The sequence below is a fragment of the Zalophus californianus genome, chromosome 4 (genome assembly GCF_009762305.2).
Source record: "Zalophus californianus isolate mZalCal1 chromosome 4, mZalCal1.pri.v2, whole genome shotgun sequence".
NCBI lineage: Eukaryota > Metazoa > Chordata > Mammalia > Carnivora > Otariidae > Zalophus > Zalophus californianus.
The window spans coordinates 6054031-6071019 of NC_045598.1; the positions used below are offsets into that span (position 1 = coordinate 6054031).

The window sequence follows — 16989 nt, forward strand, 5'->3', positions numbered from 1 at the left end:
AGGCAGACGCTAAAGACTGAGCCACCCAGGCGCCCTTTAATTGTGGTTTTAAATAGCAAGATCTTCAAGAAGGAACAGAATCAAAACATAAAGATATGACCATACATAGGATTAATTAACAGAAACTAGAGCACATTTATAAACATAGTAGTAGCTACTTAAGGGGAACAACCCCACAAATTTTGTTTTGAAAACTTTGTAAACATTTGGGAAAAAAAGCCACACAAACAATTCTGGCAAAGCTGTGGAGTTCCGGGTGTTGTCCCAGCTACAACCGCAGTAGACAGTATAGAAGACAGAGTGTCTGAAGAACACTGTGTTCTATGAAAAGAGCTTAATCTCTCTTAAATAAGAAGCCCTAAAATTGCCTAAATAACAAATAAAAACACTTCCCAAAGAGATACTAATCCAGTCAGGTATGTCTAGCTTGAAAAATGTACTTCTAACACGAACAAGGACAGGAAAGTCCAAATCAAGAGGTCAAAGAACACCACACCACAAATACTCAAGCACCTAAAAATCTCATTTGAGATCTCCTGATTCAAAGGTTTAGGCAATTCTTTATAGTACTGTCCATGAAGCTAACTTCATTTAAAATTTAATCAGAAAAAATTTCTAAAGCCACATCAGCAAGGCCATGCCATGCTAGTCATACTGAGTGCTATGAAGTATATTGTCCACAGCACCAGCCAATTTCTGTTAAAGTCTTTAAAAACACACCCTTTATGCCTCTCCCCACAACCTGCACCTCCAACAAAAAGGCAAAGTGGGCTGTCCACCACGTAAGATAGCCTAGTTCCGTATGTGTACGCAAGCGTGTTTCCATTTGCAAACTAAGAGATGATTCTATGTATGATTCCTTATAGTTACAATTAAAAAAGAAAAGTAAGACCATGAAACTCCTGAAAATGTATAAAGGACAAGATAGAGTAGGAAAAAGCAGTGCTAATTGCGTTTCCCACAAATGTAACAGAGTGTGAAGAAATTAAAGACCTGCTTAAGAGAGTACTCCATGTCCTCAAGATTCCTAAAATAAATGTGGAATCCATTCCATTTCCTTATTACTCCTGTTTTTGCTACCAAATAAACTAAATTCTGAGACGATGATTAAAAAACTCTCATCTTACTGAAAATGTCATTTATACAACACGAGAAATGCCAAATACACTTAAGTAAAATTTGCTTTTGACCCAGCACCTGAATCAAGTATCTACAGCTTGGAAGACTACTCTCCCTATTGGGAAAAGTCTGTCCCCAGACGTGTGAGACCAGAAACAGTCGGAAGAAAAAGGCTCTCTAAAACAGAAGCAATTGAATTGCTTAGAAGCCAAATAGCACGAATATGACTATCAAAGTATTTCCTTCAAAAGTGCATTTTTTCAAAACTACCGAATCACATGGAAAATGCACCCTTGGAGAAATCAATGTAAAATAATAATTTAATAAATTCATCATTATTCTGAAAAACCACATGAGCTGTTCCATGAAACACAGCATAAAAATGGTTATTATGATAGCAATCCAAGAAGTGTAAACTATAATTTTGGTCCCACCAAATACCCTGAGTGACACTAAGGGCAATCCATCAGAACCCTACGACCTTTTCTCCAAACACTGGGTCCCCAGCGGCCGAGGACTCCTCCAACACCCTCCTGGTCGTCGTTCCTGCCATTCGCCTCATCACTGCCCTCTGCACGCCCCTCGGACGGCCCCCCAGCCCCGTGGTCTCCTCAGTGGTGGCACACCCCAGGGCTCACCTCATCTGCAGTTCTCTTCTCTTGTGCATGGAGAACTCACACACGCACCCACAGTCCCAGCCAGCTCCTCTCTGGAGAGACCTCCGTACCGGGGACAGCTGGGAAACCTCAGAGAACTTCGTTCTCCTCTTGCTGCCCCCTGTCAACTTTTTCTGGGGTGCCTCATCTCTCTTGACAGATGATAAAACTCTTTGGGGGCAAGGACAGTATCAAAATCATCTTTACTGGAACCACCTAAATCTCTTCTTTTGTACCTCAAAAAAAATACATCTGAAGCACTGAGAAGGGCAAAATAACACTTAAGATAATCATTCCCTGGCAGAAATTACAAAACCTAAAACTAAAAATGAGGAAACATCAAACAAACCCGAACTGAAGAATATTCAACAAAACTGGCTTCTAACTCATCAAAAATGTTAATGCCATGAAAAAGAAAAAAAAGCCAAAAACATGTTGTGAAAAATGCTATATATAATACGCTATATATAGCTAAATATGGACTATATTAGATTAAATGGTATTATATCAATGTCACCTTTTCTGATTTTGCTAACCATATCACGATTATATAAGAGAACGTCTTTGTTCTTGAGAAATACACATTGAAATATTTAGGGAGAAAGAAGCTTGATGCTGCAATTCATTCCTAAATAGTTCAGGAAAGGAAAACAGAAAAATGAAGCAAAGATGATTAATATGGAGAATAACTCAGCAAAAAACAGAAATAATAAAGTAAATCTGTAATAAAGTTAAAAAGATATATAATACATAAAATCAGTAAGAGTAAATTAATTAAGCAAATACTGCAAAATGTTAACAACTGGTGAACTAGATGAAAGATATATACAGGAGTATATGTAGTAACATCAAAACTCTTGAGTTATATACATAAAATATTTAAAATTTTAAATATATATATTTAATATATATTTATATTATATTTAATATATATTAAAATATTTAAAACTTTAAATATATATATATTAAAAAACCTACTTGTACCAGTAAACCTTCAATCATCGGTCCTCATGGAATCTAGAGACTGGACACATGACTGGCAACGAGTGACCTGCCGCGCTACCTGCTTCCACGTGCTCTAACCCCCAGACTGGATCACTTAACACGCAACTCTGAGTTCAATCCAACCTCAGAATATGAGGTCAGTTCTCCTCCTCAGAGAAAATCGAGGAGCCCTGAAACCTCGTGGTTTGGTAAATTAAGTAAGCCAATGTGCCATTTTAACATAAATTCCAATTCTAGAAATGGGCTGTTTCCATCAGGCAAGTCCTATCTTACACTGAGAACCACCCTCTGACTCTACTCAGTACTTCCAAGCCCCTAAGACCTGGGCCCTATTTTCTCCACGGTTGTCTGGACCACTAGATGTCTGCTTACTGCTGCTGACCATCTGCCTAGACCTCATTCCTGCCCCATTTCCTTGCCACCTGGGTGCCTGCAGGGATATGCACACACAATCGGCACCCAGGCTGCCCATGTGCTTCCTTCTGTGGCCCCTACTGCTAGGTCTTCCCCAAAGTCCTGTGATCCCAAGTACTTCCACACTGTCTCCAGATCTTGGACCTCCCTCTCTCCTGATTCACCTCGTAGTGAACAACAATTGAACGATTAACATTTTTGAATAGATTAAAAGTGAGCTGAGAGTGTAAAATGAATATACTATGTTAATGGATTCTTTCTAAAATTAAAAAGGTTTATTACATAAAAACTGACTGAAAAACTATTTTGTCCACTGTCATACTTAGTTTTTCATGAGTAGAAAATTTATCAAATGTATAGTAAGAACTATAACATGCAAGATTTTAAAGAGTTTTTTACTTACCAGAAATCTAAAAATGTTTAAAATGTTTTATTTACGAACAACAAATTGTAAAGCAAAAGCAAGGAAAACTTAACATTCAGGCAACTCTAGAGAAAAACACTTGTTGGAAAAAAAGATACTCTTTGACTTTTAATGAGTACTAACTTCACATCAAGAGAAGGGAAGCATTTAGAAACAGTGTGGTTAAATTTTGTTTTCTAACTGTCCCTCATGTGTGGAAATGGAGCTGAGCGTTATGCACGCTGCTCTGATTTCCAACAAACGCGCTGATTCATCCTATCAGTTCTAACCATCTGTTCACTTGCTTTCTCAGAGTTTCTATGGCAAAAACTATTACACCATGTTAACAAAGGTTTTTATTTCTTCATTTTTTCATGTCTCAATGGACAGGGGACTCTTTTTTTTTTTAATTTTAGAGCGATACTTCTAACACCCTGCCTTTAAGTATAGTGCTTGTTGTAGATTTGTTTAATTATTCAGTCACAACGGCGAAGTTTCATTCTATGGTTACTTTGGTTAAGAGTCCCCTCCCCCAACATGGACTAGTTGACTTTCAACAACTGTTCTCTCAACATCATGAGTATACAGTTCTTCTTCATCATGTTAAAGTGGTAAGCTGTATTAACAGATAAATTTTTAAACCAGTCTTCTGTTCTATAAACCCAACTTGAGTAAGTAGATTTTTTCATGCTTTGCCAGATTCCCTTTTCTAATATTTTATTTAAACATCTTACATGCATGTTCCTAAGTAAGACTGACCTATCAATTTTACTTTTTAATCTGGTTTTGGTATAAAGGTTTAACTAGCTTCATAAAATGACGCAGGGAACCTACACCATCTTTCTCTGTTCCCTGGAACACTGGTAGAGTTTACTTATAAAGCCACAGTCTGAATTTTTTTATTATTTTTGGTCTAATGAGAAGAAAAGGAAATGTCCTGTACAAATTATGAAAATGCCTTTAAAGGAGAAAGGCATGCATTTTTTTGCCCACTTCCTCCTTCTTCCAGCCTGAAATTTGGATGTCACAGCTACCATTCGAGTGACATCTTGAGCACGAGGTAAAAGCTGAAGTTAAGGATAGGTCCCTGATGGTTGTGGAGCCCCACACCCACCTAGGACTGCTTCTTCTCAAACTCTGCTTACCTAGGAGGGAAATAAAGGTTCTATTTTGTTTCAGTCTATTACACAGTCTCTCTCTGATAGTTCTCGTGTTGAAGTTCTCGGGTGTATATCTTACCGTTTGTTTTATCTGACTCAAGTTGATGGCACATGGTTTCTTCCAACATTTTGTAATTTTTGACAGTGCGTCCGGCATTCAAAGACATACTATCTGTATATACCCTACAAGTTCGTGAATGAGAATATGCCTGTTGGAGGCTCAATGGCCCAAGACCACTTGTTACATTATCTTCTCATCCTAGAGTTCTCATATTTTTCAAGAATGTAAATTCATGTCCCAGCTGCCATGGGGGCAAAGCCCAAAGTGATGAATTATAAGGGAAATTCTCCCTCTAATCCTCCCTCTCTTCTTTTCTGTGCTTAGAGTCCCAGTCCCAAATAGGCTTTCTCTATCATTTCCCTCTAATTCCGGATACATCACCTAGCTCACCCTTTCACGGAAGAGCGGACCTTTGATGGCCCTATAACTTGGTAGAGGGCTCTCAGTTCCAACTCCCTTACCCCTGAGATCAAGACCCCATCTCTTATACCTGGTGGGTGTTAAAGGCAAGACCCTTTGGTTAAGGAGACAGTAACTAACCCAACCTCCTCTCATCATGGGCTGATGAGGATCAGCTTAATGCTTTACTTGACAGTTTCTCTTAATTCGTACAAGCTCAGCTCTGCATTTAAAAGTTGTCATATTTTATTCAACACTGGTAGATGTTTACTGGCAAAGGGTTTTTGAAATTATCAAAGCTGATTTTTTGGTCCTATCTTATTAAAGTTCTTATATTTTAAAAAAAAGTTCTTATATCCTCAGTAGGGCTGTGTTTCCAAATATACATGTACTCTCAACCGTTTCCAACATTTGCCATCTGACATAAATGGTTAAGAGTTCGAATGTGATGGCAGAGGAAAAGCAAACAAAAAATTACTTATACCTAGTTCCAGCTTCTTGTCCTCAAAAGCGATACAAACACCATGAGCTATGATGAACTGACAACTTCACTAAAACAGAAGATTTTGAAATGTCTGAAATCCAAATTAACTGAAATAAAGGAGATCTACATTGTTACTTTTCAGATGAAGTATAAAGATTTATTTGAAAAAAGATGGTCACAATGTTATTTAGAATAACCAAATATTGGAAAACCATAAATGTTCAACAAGATGGGAATAGATAATTGAGACATCCACATGATGGGAGATAAGATGCTCATTACAAATGCTTGTGCAAAACGTTTAATGACATAGTACTATGTTCATAATAAAAGAAAATGAATAAAGGAATGCATGATCATATGTATATTATGTGTAAACAATATTTTAATTATAATCTGAATACATACACATACACCTATATACACATGCACATAGGTGTAAACTGAAGGGGAAAAACACAAACATGGATTATACAATTATATTATCATTTCAGTTTGCTTCTTTAACTTTTGTACTTATCAAGTTATTTTCTAGTGAGCACATATCTTTCTCTTCATTAGAAAAGCTTGAAGTTATTTTCCAACACAGCCAGAAGAAAATGAGGTTGTATGAGTCAATCTATGATAAAATCATCAATGTTAAGAGCACAGGCTTTGAGTGGAATAGGCTTGGGGTTTCCTGTTTAGTAACTGTATGCCTTAGGCAATTCTTTAATATAACGCCAATTTTCTCATTTGTAAAATAAAGGTAATGCCAACCTCACTGAGCTTTTATGGGAACTAAACAATCAAACATGGAGTAAGCATTCACTGTGAGCAAGTAGTTGTTCTCCCGTGGGCCCTGAAAAGAAGATGTTACAATTTGATTTCTTGAGATCACACTTTCTTAAGAAATACCAAATGCTAAATCTACTAATGATACAGTTCAAGATATCAAAACCCATCCATGTGTGGGAGACAGCAGAGTCAGTGATAGAAAACTGAAGTAAAGATATTAAGGATTATGAAATAAGGTTTATGACTCTTAAAGATGAGAATTACAAATAAGGAAAAAACTAGAAGAAACCCTATGGTATTGGATTAGATGTGGAGAATTTGGTATGAATGCATGGACACACACATACTGATACAGAAATATAGATGTAAAAGTTTGCATACTCTCCTTCTCCCCCACTTTCCTCTTCCCTCCCCCACCTGACACACCCTAGCTGTTTACTCAGAGGCCTGACAGCAGTGACAGGAAGTAATGACCACACCTAGGTATCATTCTCCAAAATCTAGGACAATTTGACCTAAAAATGAATAATGATAGTAAGAGATTAGATAAACAACTGAATAAAATAAGAAGCCATTAATCCACCTAGTGTAAATAAATGAATAAAATGAAAGTTTCATGGGAAGAGGCTATTTATACATAGCCTCAAAGCAACCTTCCACAAAATGGTCAATAATTATCAAAGGAAAAAGAGAAATTCTACAATTGCAAAGTCTGGCAAACAGCACCTTATTCAACTGATTAAACATTACCAGCCATGAGACAAAAATTATGATAGGATGTAGAAAAAAAGAAGACACGACTTCTGCGCTATCCCTGTCAAAGATACATCATCTAAATCTATTAAGGAAACATCATAAATGTAAACTGAGAGACAGTCTACAAAATACCCTATAATCTTCAAAAGTACCAAGGTCATGAAGTGAAAGAAAGACTGAGAAACTGTTCCAGACTGACTGATCAGCTGTAAAACAACTGAATCCATCAAACTGGCTCCTTTTACTATAAAAATCTTTATTGGGAAAAGTGATAAAATCTGAGTGGGGTCTGCAAATGCCATGGCAATATTTGAATGTTAATCTCTCTTGAGCTGGAGGCCTGTATTGTGGTTGTGTAAGAAAATGCCCTTGCTCATAAGGAATACCCCCAAGTATTAGAGTGTGGTACAGCCTCATGGTGACAGCATACTTTCAAATGGTTCAGTTAGAAAAGGTCCTCTACTATACTTACAACTATTCTATAAGACTGAGACTGCTTCAAAACAAAGTGAAATCAATGAATTATACAAGTAAAACTCAGAGTAGTGCTAGGCACAATAGGCCTCACTAACTCTGGCTATTGTTAGTAACATTATGACCATTGTCAGTTGGGGAGAGATTATTTCTAAGTCCTTGCGAGTGCGTCAGTTTATGATTGCTGCTAAATATAATGGCAGTAAACCTTAAGCTTCAATATTGCTTTAAAAACTCCTCAGAAAAAGAAAAGCGGAGAAGGCACAGGTGAATGATCACAGACATTCTCTCCTGGATGAGATTTGAGCTCTCAACTTGTTTTCCATCTGACTAGCACGAGAAGACTCACTCACTAAGCAAAGAAACAAAAAATACAATCAGATGTTTCATGCTACAGAGCAAGTCTCTGAAGAGATCAACACTTTTATAAGACAGTATGGGGTGGGGGTGCGGGAGGAGCAACAGATCAGTGACCATCAATACAAGCTGCTACGTTTTATATGTTCTCTTCACTATCTCTACATGCACTTTAGTGACCTAAAAGAACCCGTATCTAGCAAGGGGAAACAAATGGACTGGTTCCTGGGAAAATTTGTGTTTCATAATGTAAAAGTAAACATCTCCTTTCAAATGGCCACTACCAAAATCTTTCATTCTTGCTGAGACTCGACCGTTACTCCCTTCCCCTCCTTCCTCTCCTAACTCACTGGCCTTAGAAGAACTTTTCAAAGGAATGAAACATAAACCCAGAGAGGGCCAGAAAGTATACTCGTACCGGCCAGTAGACTGAAGCTGCTGAGGTGAAGGGATGGGAAGGAAGCTGAGGGAAAGGACATCCAAAAATTCAATACCACCTACATGCGATATGGGGAGACAGGTTCATTTACTAGAAAAAGCTTAGATCTCTTTCTCAATAAAAAAAATTTTTTTTCAGGGCGCCTGGGCGGCTCAGTCGGTGAAGCGTCTGCCTTCAGCTCAGGTCATGATCCCAGGGCCCTGGGATGGAGCCCTGCGTCGTCGGGCCCCCTGCTCCGCGGGGAGCCTGCTTCTCCCTCTCCCTCTGCCACTCCCCCTGCTTCTGCGCTCTCTCTCAAAAAATACACAAAATCTTTAAAAATTTTTTGTTCAATTTTGGTTCTCTCAAATTTCTCACTGAAATATTCTGACCATAGAAATGTATATTATTTCACATTAACATCACTTACATATTCATTATAATTGTTATGTCAGTTTCATTAGAGGCAAGAAATTTATCTTTCATTTTTAGTAGTTGTATATTTTCAAAATGAATTTAATAATCAATATTCTAAGGAGAGTCAAAAATCCCCAGTGTTCAGACTTCCATATGTCAGCACAATCAACCAGATGGTTAATGGTCTACTTGGTAGAATCAAGACGTCTTAGGAAGTAGTTTATGTTTTGCTTTTGGACTTAACATTTTATGGGGTTAAAAAACAAACTTTGATATTTTTCAACCAAATTTATAATTCTTTTTGCAATTCCCAAGAAGCAACAAAAAACCTGACAGTTTACACAAGCAACCTACAGGATAGCTTGTGCCACCCCCATTTTATTGAGGTACAAACAGAGTCCAGGAAGTACCAGCCTTAGCCCTGGACACAAAGATGAAGTGACTGCCCCACCGTCAGAACCCAGGCTGCCTGGTCCAAGACGGGGAGTCAGTCTTAACAAAAAGATCAAGAAGTCAGACTAAATGGCTATGAGATCCTGGATAAATAAAAAAGCAACTAAGGATAGTAGGCAGATGAATGCAGCCATGTCCCTATGAATAGAAATTATAATTATCTTTTTATAAGCCAACCTCCTTTAGTTCAGCCAAGAATACTGGTGCTTTGTGCATATGTCTATAAGGTCTCACTGGCTTTATGTATTAGGATTTTTGAGCTGAAATTTACTGACTTTATTTTATAACCAGATTTTGGATTAGAACCTTCAGACAAAATGAGAATATAATGACATTATATTGCAGAGCACGCTGCTGACTGCAGAATTAAATTTGGGGTGAATCTTAAGTACACAATACCTGAGTGCAGAAATGTCAAAACAAACCCCAGAAGCAAAGCCTGATTACCTAAGGGCTCAAAATTCAGGCCTCTCTCATTAGTCAGACCCTTGTCGTTTGCATCCTATTTGAAGCTGGAAACATCTGCCACCAATTTTTTACTCAAGTAAGTTTTGTTCCTTAAATGTCATGGCTAGCAAGAATACAGCATCACCATCCCTTATCAAAGATCCTAAGGGTCAGAAGATTTTTAGAATTCAGACTTTTTTAGATTTAGAAAGGTACTATAGCCATATACCATATACTATGTGATACCCCACAAGTGTCTGACCAATGACCCCCTACTCCTATCACATTGATACTTTTGCAGTAAAAATTGTGCAAACTCACTCAACCCAAAATGAACTAACTCAAGAATACAAATAGCCTCATCTCAGTTCAGGCCAAGAATGACCATCCAATGAGCTTCAGCACCAAACTGAGCATAAAATTTTTTTTTATTTTTCAGAGCTTTCAGATTTCAGAACTGAGTTTGGGATTTCAGAATTAAATACAGAATTTCAGAATAATAAAAATTCCATGTCAATTACCAAGAAATCTACCCTCCCTGAAACTTTAAAAGCAAAGTACCAAAGAATATAGAAAAGTTTGTTTCCTACTGTCATACACATGTTCAATAGAGTAATCCCATCAAAAAGAAGAAGTCTGGAAAGGTCAGGTCTCTGACAAGATGAAATGTTCAGAAATATAATAACCAGGTTGGGGGAAAAAAATTTTTTTAGGGAAAAATTTTTAAAGTAGCCAAACATTGGAGCTTTAAAAAAAGTATGCAAAAATGTGAAAAACCATTCCAAACTTTCAGTGCAGGTGAATATGCTAAATAAATTATGGAAAATTACATAAATCAGCTTTTAACTACTATCAGAAAATGTGCTATGAGAAAGAAGCAATCCCATCTCAAGCTTCAGTCTCAAATGCTCACTTGGACTAACATTCCTGAGTTATTTCCGGGGAGGGCAACGGTCATCAAAGTCACCGTTCTGTCACTTGCAGTGGTCTCGGCCATATATGCTCTATCTCACAGATGCAGAACAGTTTGACGTTTCCTCTCCAAATAACTCAGGGCACTAAGAGTTAGCACAGAGCACCATGGAGCCACCACTACATGCCAGTATACTGCTCTTTCCAATAGGGGAGAAATACACCAGAAGCCTGCTTTTCACACAACCCCATCCCTCACAGATTTGAAACAATGACACAAACAGAGGTAAATTCTGCAAGGTTATGAAGCCCAAGCATTATAAGGATTAGGTTGTGTGCAAGCCAGGTAGGGAAAGCAGAGTCTTTCTACACTCCTATTGAATTACACAAACTCTTGTGACAATCTGAGCAACTATGGGAACTTCAGAGTTATAAAGTCGTATTCAGGGTGAAACCGGTGAGTCAGGGCAAATTTTTACACTCACTTTGTGAGAAGTATGAGATCTGCCACAAGCTTTACTTGTAAGTAGACATTCAAGTCTTTTTTTCATTTCAATTCACCCAACACCCCTCAAAAACCTACAACATATCAAAGCACAAGCTAGACAAGGAGAACACAAGCACAGAAATGAACAAATGGCCACCAGGAAGTCAAAGCTGAAAAGAAGTGATTCAGGATGCAGAATCTATAAACGCACTGCCATGGGCATGTCTCGGTGTTGTTTTTTTCAGATGAGAGACAGATATCCTGATGCTGCATACCTAAGCCACACTTTAAAACATAACTGAGGGAAGAATCACTCTGAATGACTGACAGCAACACGCATTGAAAAACGAGACCAGAACTTGTGCGAGTCTCTATTTACACAGTTAAGTTATATAATGCCATTTTTAATAAGCATTCAGCAAAAACAGACACATAACCAAAACAAGTAAAAAATTTATTTGGTTGCTTCTTATGAATCCAAGAGCTAAACATTTAAAACACAAAAGCTATTTAGTCAATTCACTGATATAATCCAACTTGTGCAACGTGACAACCACTGATCAAACAGTTAAATCAATGTGGCATCACTGAAACTCTGGACTCCTTTGTATCTAAGACAGAAATCCAAGATATAACCAGGCAGTCAATAAATCCACATGTAATATAAACATTCTGAAATACAGGATGCTCTAAAATACTATCACTGATCAGCTTCTTTGTCACTGGAACAGGGCATACTTTTGAAAAAGAAAATAAAAGCTCAAGGGGTGCCTGGGTGGCTCAGTCGTAAGGCGTCTGCCTTCAGCTCAGGTCATGATCCCAGGGTCCTGGGATCGAGCCCCACATTGGGCTCCCTGCTCAGTGGGGAGTCTGCTTCTCCCTCTCCCACTCCCCCTGCTTGTGTTCCCTCTCTCGCTGTGTCTCTCTCTGTCAAATAAATAAATAAAATCTTTAAAAAAAAAGAGAGAGAGAAGAAAAGCTCAAATTTACTGTTTTCTAAAGGAAATAAAGTAAAAAAAAAAAAAAAAAAAGGTGACCACTGGATATTATATAAGACTGATGAATCAATGACCTCTACCTCTGAAACCAGTAACACATTATATGTTAATTGAATTTAATTTTTTTAAAACAGGTGACAATTCATTACACTATTACCCCTATAGTTGTTGTCTACAATATACACACAGAGAGACACTAACATGTATGTGCCAATAGAGCTTTAGGCAGCCTCTTAGGATTGTGACAAAGAATATACTGCCTTTTATTAACCCTAGATTATCTAAACAGTAACCTTCTAATTTTTATATATAATTTCTCAGCATCCTCTAGGAAAAGGTTGTCTCTAAAATAATACCCACCTTGCACCTGAAGAACTGAATGCAGTTCTTCCACTACCTTCCTCTGGCCAAGCAGCTTCTCTATCTTTCTAAGTCCTTATGTCTGTAGATTATGTTTCGGATGTCCAGAGCACAGACTACATGATCACCAGCTAACATTCTTTTTCTTTTTAAATCCTTAATCCATTGTAGTTGCATGATGATACAGAATAAAAATGAACGCACATACTCTTAAAGAAGTTCTTCCATGTGCTAAGTTAAACTACAATCTATTACAGACATAAAGATTTTTTTTCTGTTAAATTATTTTGATCCTATTGTCACTTAAAAAGTAATAATTCTACCTGTTACATAGATCTTACTTAGATGGTTGAGAACTGAATGTATCCATCTCATACCAGAAATCTTACTAAAGGTGTTTTTATGAGTGTTTCTGAGGTTTTACTAAATAAATAAAACAAATGACTAACCAACACACTTTCCACAATGTCCTAGGTGTTTTCAGGGGCGCCTGGGTGGCTCAGTCAGGTAAGTGTCTGCCTTCGGCGTAGGTCATGATCCCAGGGTCCTGGGACTGAGCCCTGCATTGGGCTCTCTGCTCAGCGGGGAGGCTGCTTCTCCCTCTCTCTCTGCGCTTCCCTCAGCTCATGCGCACACACACATGCGCTCTCATTCTCTCAAATAAATAAAATCTTTAACAAAAAATGTCGTAATTTTCAGGGCGTCTGGGTGGCTCAGATGGTTAAGCCTCTGGCTCAGGTCATGATCCCAGGGTCCTGCGATCGAGCCCCGCATTGGGCTCCCTGCTTGGCAGGGAGCCTGCTTCTCCCTCTCCCTGTAATATCCCCCTGCTTGTGCTCTCTCGCTCTGTCAAATAAATAAAATCTTTTTAAAAAAATGTCCTAATTTTCAATATGGTATCATGGAAGGCTTGACACAATGTACAGTAGGGTAATAAACTGCCAATTCATAGTTAAATTCAAAACACAGATCAACTAAATGTACATCTTTGCCTTGCCCTCTCAAAACCCAAATTTTCTCACTTCTCCTTTTCTTAATAAAATCAAGAGCAAACAATAAGCTGTTTTAGACACCAAAGACATTAATTAGAACACCTTCCGAAGAGGTTTACTTTGGGTTTTGGAGTTGGTTTTTTAAAATCTTACTAGCATATACCCAAATGTGTAAACACACACACATGCACGCATGCATGTGAGAAAAGCAAAAGTTCTCACTGAGTGGGCCCAAGTAACTCACTTACCTTGTCTCAGGGTTGTAGCCTAATATGTAGAAAAATGAATCCACTCGAGCTTTAAACTCTCTAGCAGCAAATATGTCAGAAAAATGGGAGATGTTACACTTCCCTCTGAAAATAAACAAGCATAACAAATACATTAGTATTACCGTCAACTGCTTTGCAAACCAAAACACTACTGGAGGGACAGAGGCAGGGGAAGATAAAACTAAATCCACATTACTCTATAAACATGTAGAATATGGCTAGACTCCATAAGTACCAATTCAAAAAACTAGGAGTTCCCAAAAGAACTAAGAAAATGTCCAAATGTTTTATTTGTTTGTTTCAGGGCTGTGTCAACCTACAACTTCACAACTTAACTGCATTTACCTCAGCATTTTAGTCATGGATTAGAATTAATTAAACCACAGAGGTAAATTGAGGGCAGGGCTGTGATGAAAGGATATTAAACTACAAACGACAGGAAAAATTTAAACCACAGTTAAATTACTTTACAAAAAAAAATCCGCCTAAAGCCTTTCTAAATCATCAAAACAAAATGAGCCTTTTCTTCCTCCTTCTTTACTATAGGCAGAATGTAAAACTGTCAAATGTTTTTCTTCTCTTTTAATGTGCAAGGAATAAAACGACGTGGAACTTAAAACTGACAGACTTTAACTTTTTAAATACATAGATGGACTCTAATACAGAAACACACACTTCCCAAATTTTCAGGTCATGTTAAATGACAGTAAGTTGGAAAATACCTTCTCAAAGAAATATTGCAATAAAAAGAGCAGTAATATTTCCAGGTTCACCTACCAACACAATTTAAACCGCACTACAGCTGAAAACTCTGCAATACGACCAAACTCCTTAAAACACAAAGACACACACACACACACACACACACACACACACACACACACACACACACACACACACACACACACACACACACACACACACACACACACACACACACACACACACACACACACACACACACACACACACACACGTTGGGAGAATTTCCAGGGTTCCCAAGGAGGCAGGGAGGTTTTAAGCAATTCCCTTAGTTGTCACAGAAGGTAACTTTAACATCAAGTGGAAGCTAAGGGCTGTGAGTATAGCAGATGGAACTGGAGAATCAATAGTGCATCAGCAGCTCACATGGGATGCTTCCAGGGGAATGAATTCCTACCACTTCAACAGGCATTCCATTCCCATGAGGACTCCGTGAGTTGGCACATTAACAACATACACACCAGCTAATGACCGAGGTGTCAGAGAAAGAAACTAGCTGAGGAAGAGCAACATAGGGATGACATTCATTTGCTTCCTATGAAGAAATTAAAAAGCAACACCCTCCTTTTCCACAGAGTTGAAGCCTCAGTAATGGGCAGAAGCTAACTAAGCCTCAGTGTGACCAAAGCCTCAGTAATGGGCAGAAGCTAACTAAGCCTCAGCATGACCAAAGCCTCAGTAATGGGCAGAAGCTAAGATGGGGCTCAACCTCCATTTTAAAAATTAAACAAAAATGCTTTTGATTTATTGAAGTTCCTTTGGGAAATACTGATAACATAATGCAGGGCTGTTGAGCACTTGAAATGTGTCTGGTCCAACTGAAGAGAACTGGATTTTAAATTTTATTTAATCTTAATTAACGTAAATTTAAATAGCCACGTGTTGCTGGTGGCTACCATACTGAACACCACAGATTTAAGTAACATTTCCATCACCACAGAAAGTTCCACTGGAAGCACTGATTTCTAAGTAACAAGATGCAATTAAAGGGGATGGACTAGGAATCAACTTTGCAGGCCCAGGACCTATCTCTAGTATGTAGCTTAAACTAAAATGAGCTTCTGGAAAAGAAAAAGCAGGTAAGATACTTTTACAGATGAACAAACAATGCACTCACTCTGAAACTACCTACCCATCAGTCTGATGTGATTTAGTCCCTGAAACCTAGAAAAAATCAGTAAGTTCCTTCATCAGCTGAACAGGGATAAGAACACCTATTATACCCATCTCATATTAAGGAGATCAAATAAGAAGTCTATGAAACTTTATACACCGAAGTGCTACACAAAATAAGTTATTTCCATCATTGTCTGTAACTGGAGGAAAGTGATTCCTCTTTTACTAGTCTTCAGCATTACATTCAAGTGTACCCTATCAATGTATTCGTTAAAGGTAGAGAAACCCTACCAACCCACAATTCTAAACACAGGCACTGGAAAACAGACACGTTTTGTTCAGGAGACGGCTTCTCAGTCCCAACACTACCGACATTTTGGACTGAATAATTCATTTTTGTTAGGGGCTGTCCTGTTCTTAGCAGTATCCCTGGATATAGTACCCCCACATTGCAGCCACACATCATTGTTACGATCAAAAATATCTAAAGACATTGCCAAATGTTCCGTGGGGAGAACAACACAACTGGTTTAGGGAAAGCCAGAAGCAGCAGGAACAGAAGCATATCATCTGATAAATGACCATGAAACTGTAATGAACGTTCTCATCTACCACTATGTCCTCTATTTGCTTTCTATTTGATTATGTGAAAGGTACTGATTTTTGTATGTTAATTTTGTATCCTGCTACATGACTGAATTCTTTATTATTTGATAGTTTAATCATTGGTTTTCTGAGGTTTTCCAGGTATATTAGCTGTTGTTTGCAAATAAACATAGTTTTACATCTTTTTTACTCTTTATTTCTTTTAAAGATTTATTTACTTGAGAGAGAGACAGAGACAGAGAGAGCACAAGCAAGGGGAGAGGCAGAGAGAGGGGGAGAAGCAGACGCCTCGCTGACTGGGAGCCCCACGTGGGGTTCAATCCCAGGACCCGGAGATCACGACCTGAGCCGAAGGCAGATGCTTAACCATCTGAGCCACCCAGGCGCCCCTTTTTTTTACTCCTCCTTAACACCTGAATTGCACTGACCCTCCCACACAATGCGGAAAGTAATGGAAATAATGGGCACCCTTGCCTTGTTCCTGATCTCGGTGGAAATATCTCTCAGGTATTACTATTAAATATGATGCTAGCTTTAGAAATAATCACTGCTTTAGAGATATGGGATTTTGTTTCCCCTTAGATGTGACAATATGGTATACAATATTAGTATAGTCTCTAATAGTGAACCTACCTTGCATTCCTGGAATAAATCCCAACTGGTCATAATATCACTTTTATTGAGATA

General features: G+C 38.1%; 1 protein-coding gene across 6 annotated transcripts in view; it reads right to left on the bottom strand.

Moving 5' to 3' along the window:
- RERE (arginine-glutamic acid dipeptide repeats) overlaps positions 1–16989 on the bottom strand; it is a 418893-nt gene that overhangs the window by 143293 nt on the left and 258611 nt on the right. For all 6 annotated transcript variants that reach the window (XM_027580026.2, XM_027579626.2, XM_027579705.2 and 3 more), the window contains one exon: positions 13798–13902. In XM_027580026.2, coding sequence (XP_027435827.1) covers positions 13798–13902 — 105 coding nt within the window. The remainder of the gene's footprint in view (positions 1–13797; positions 13903–16989) is intronic.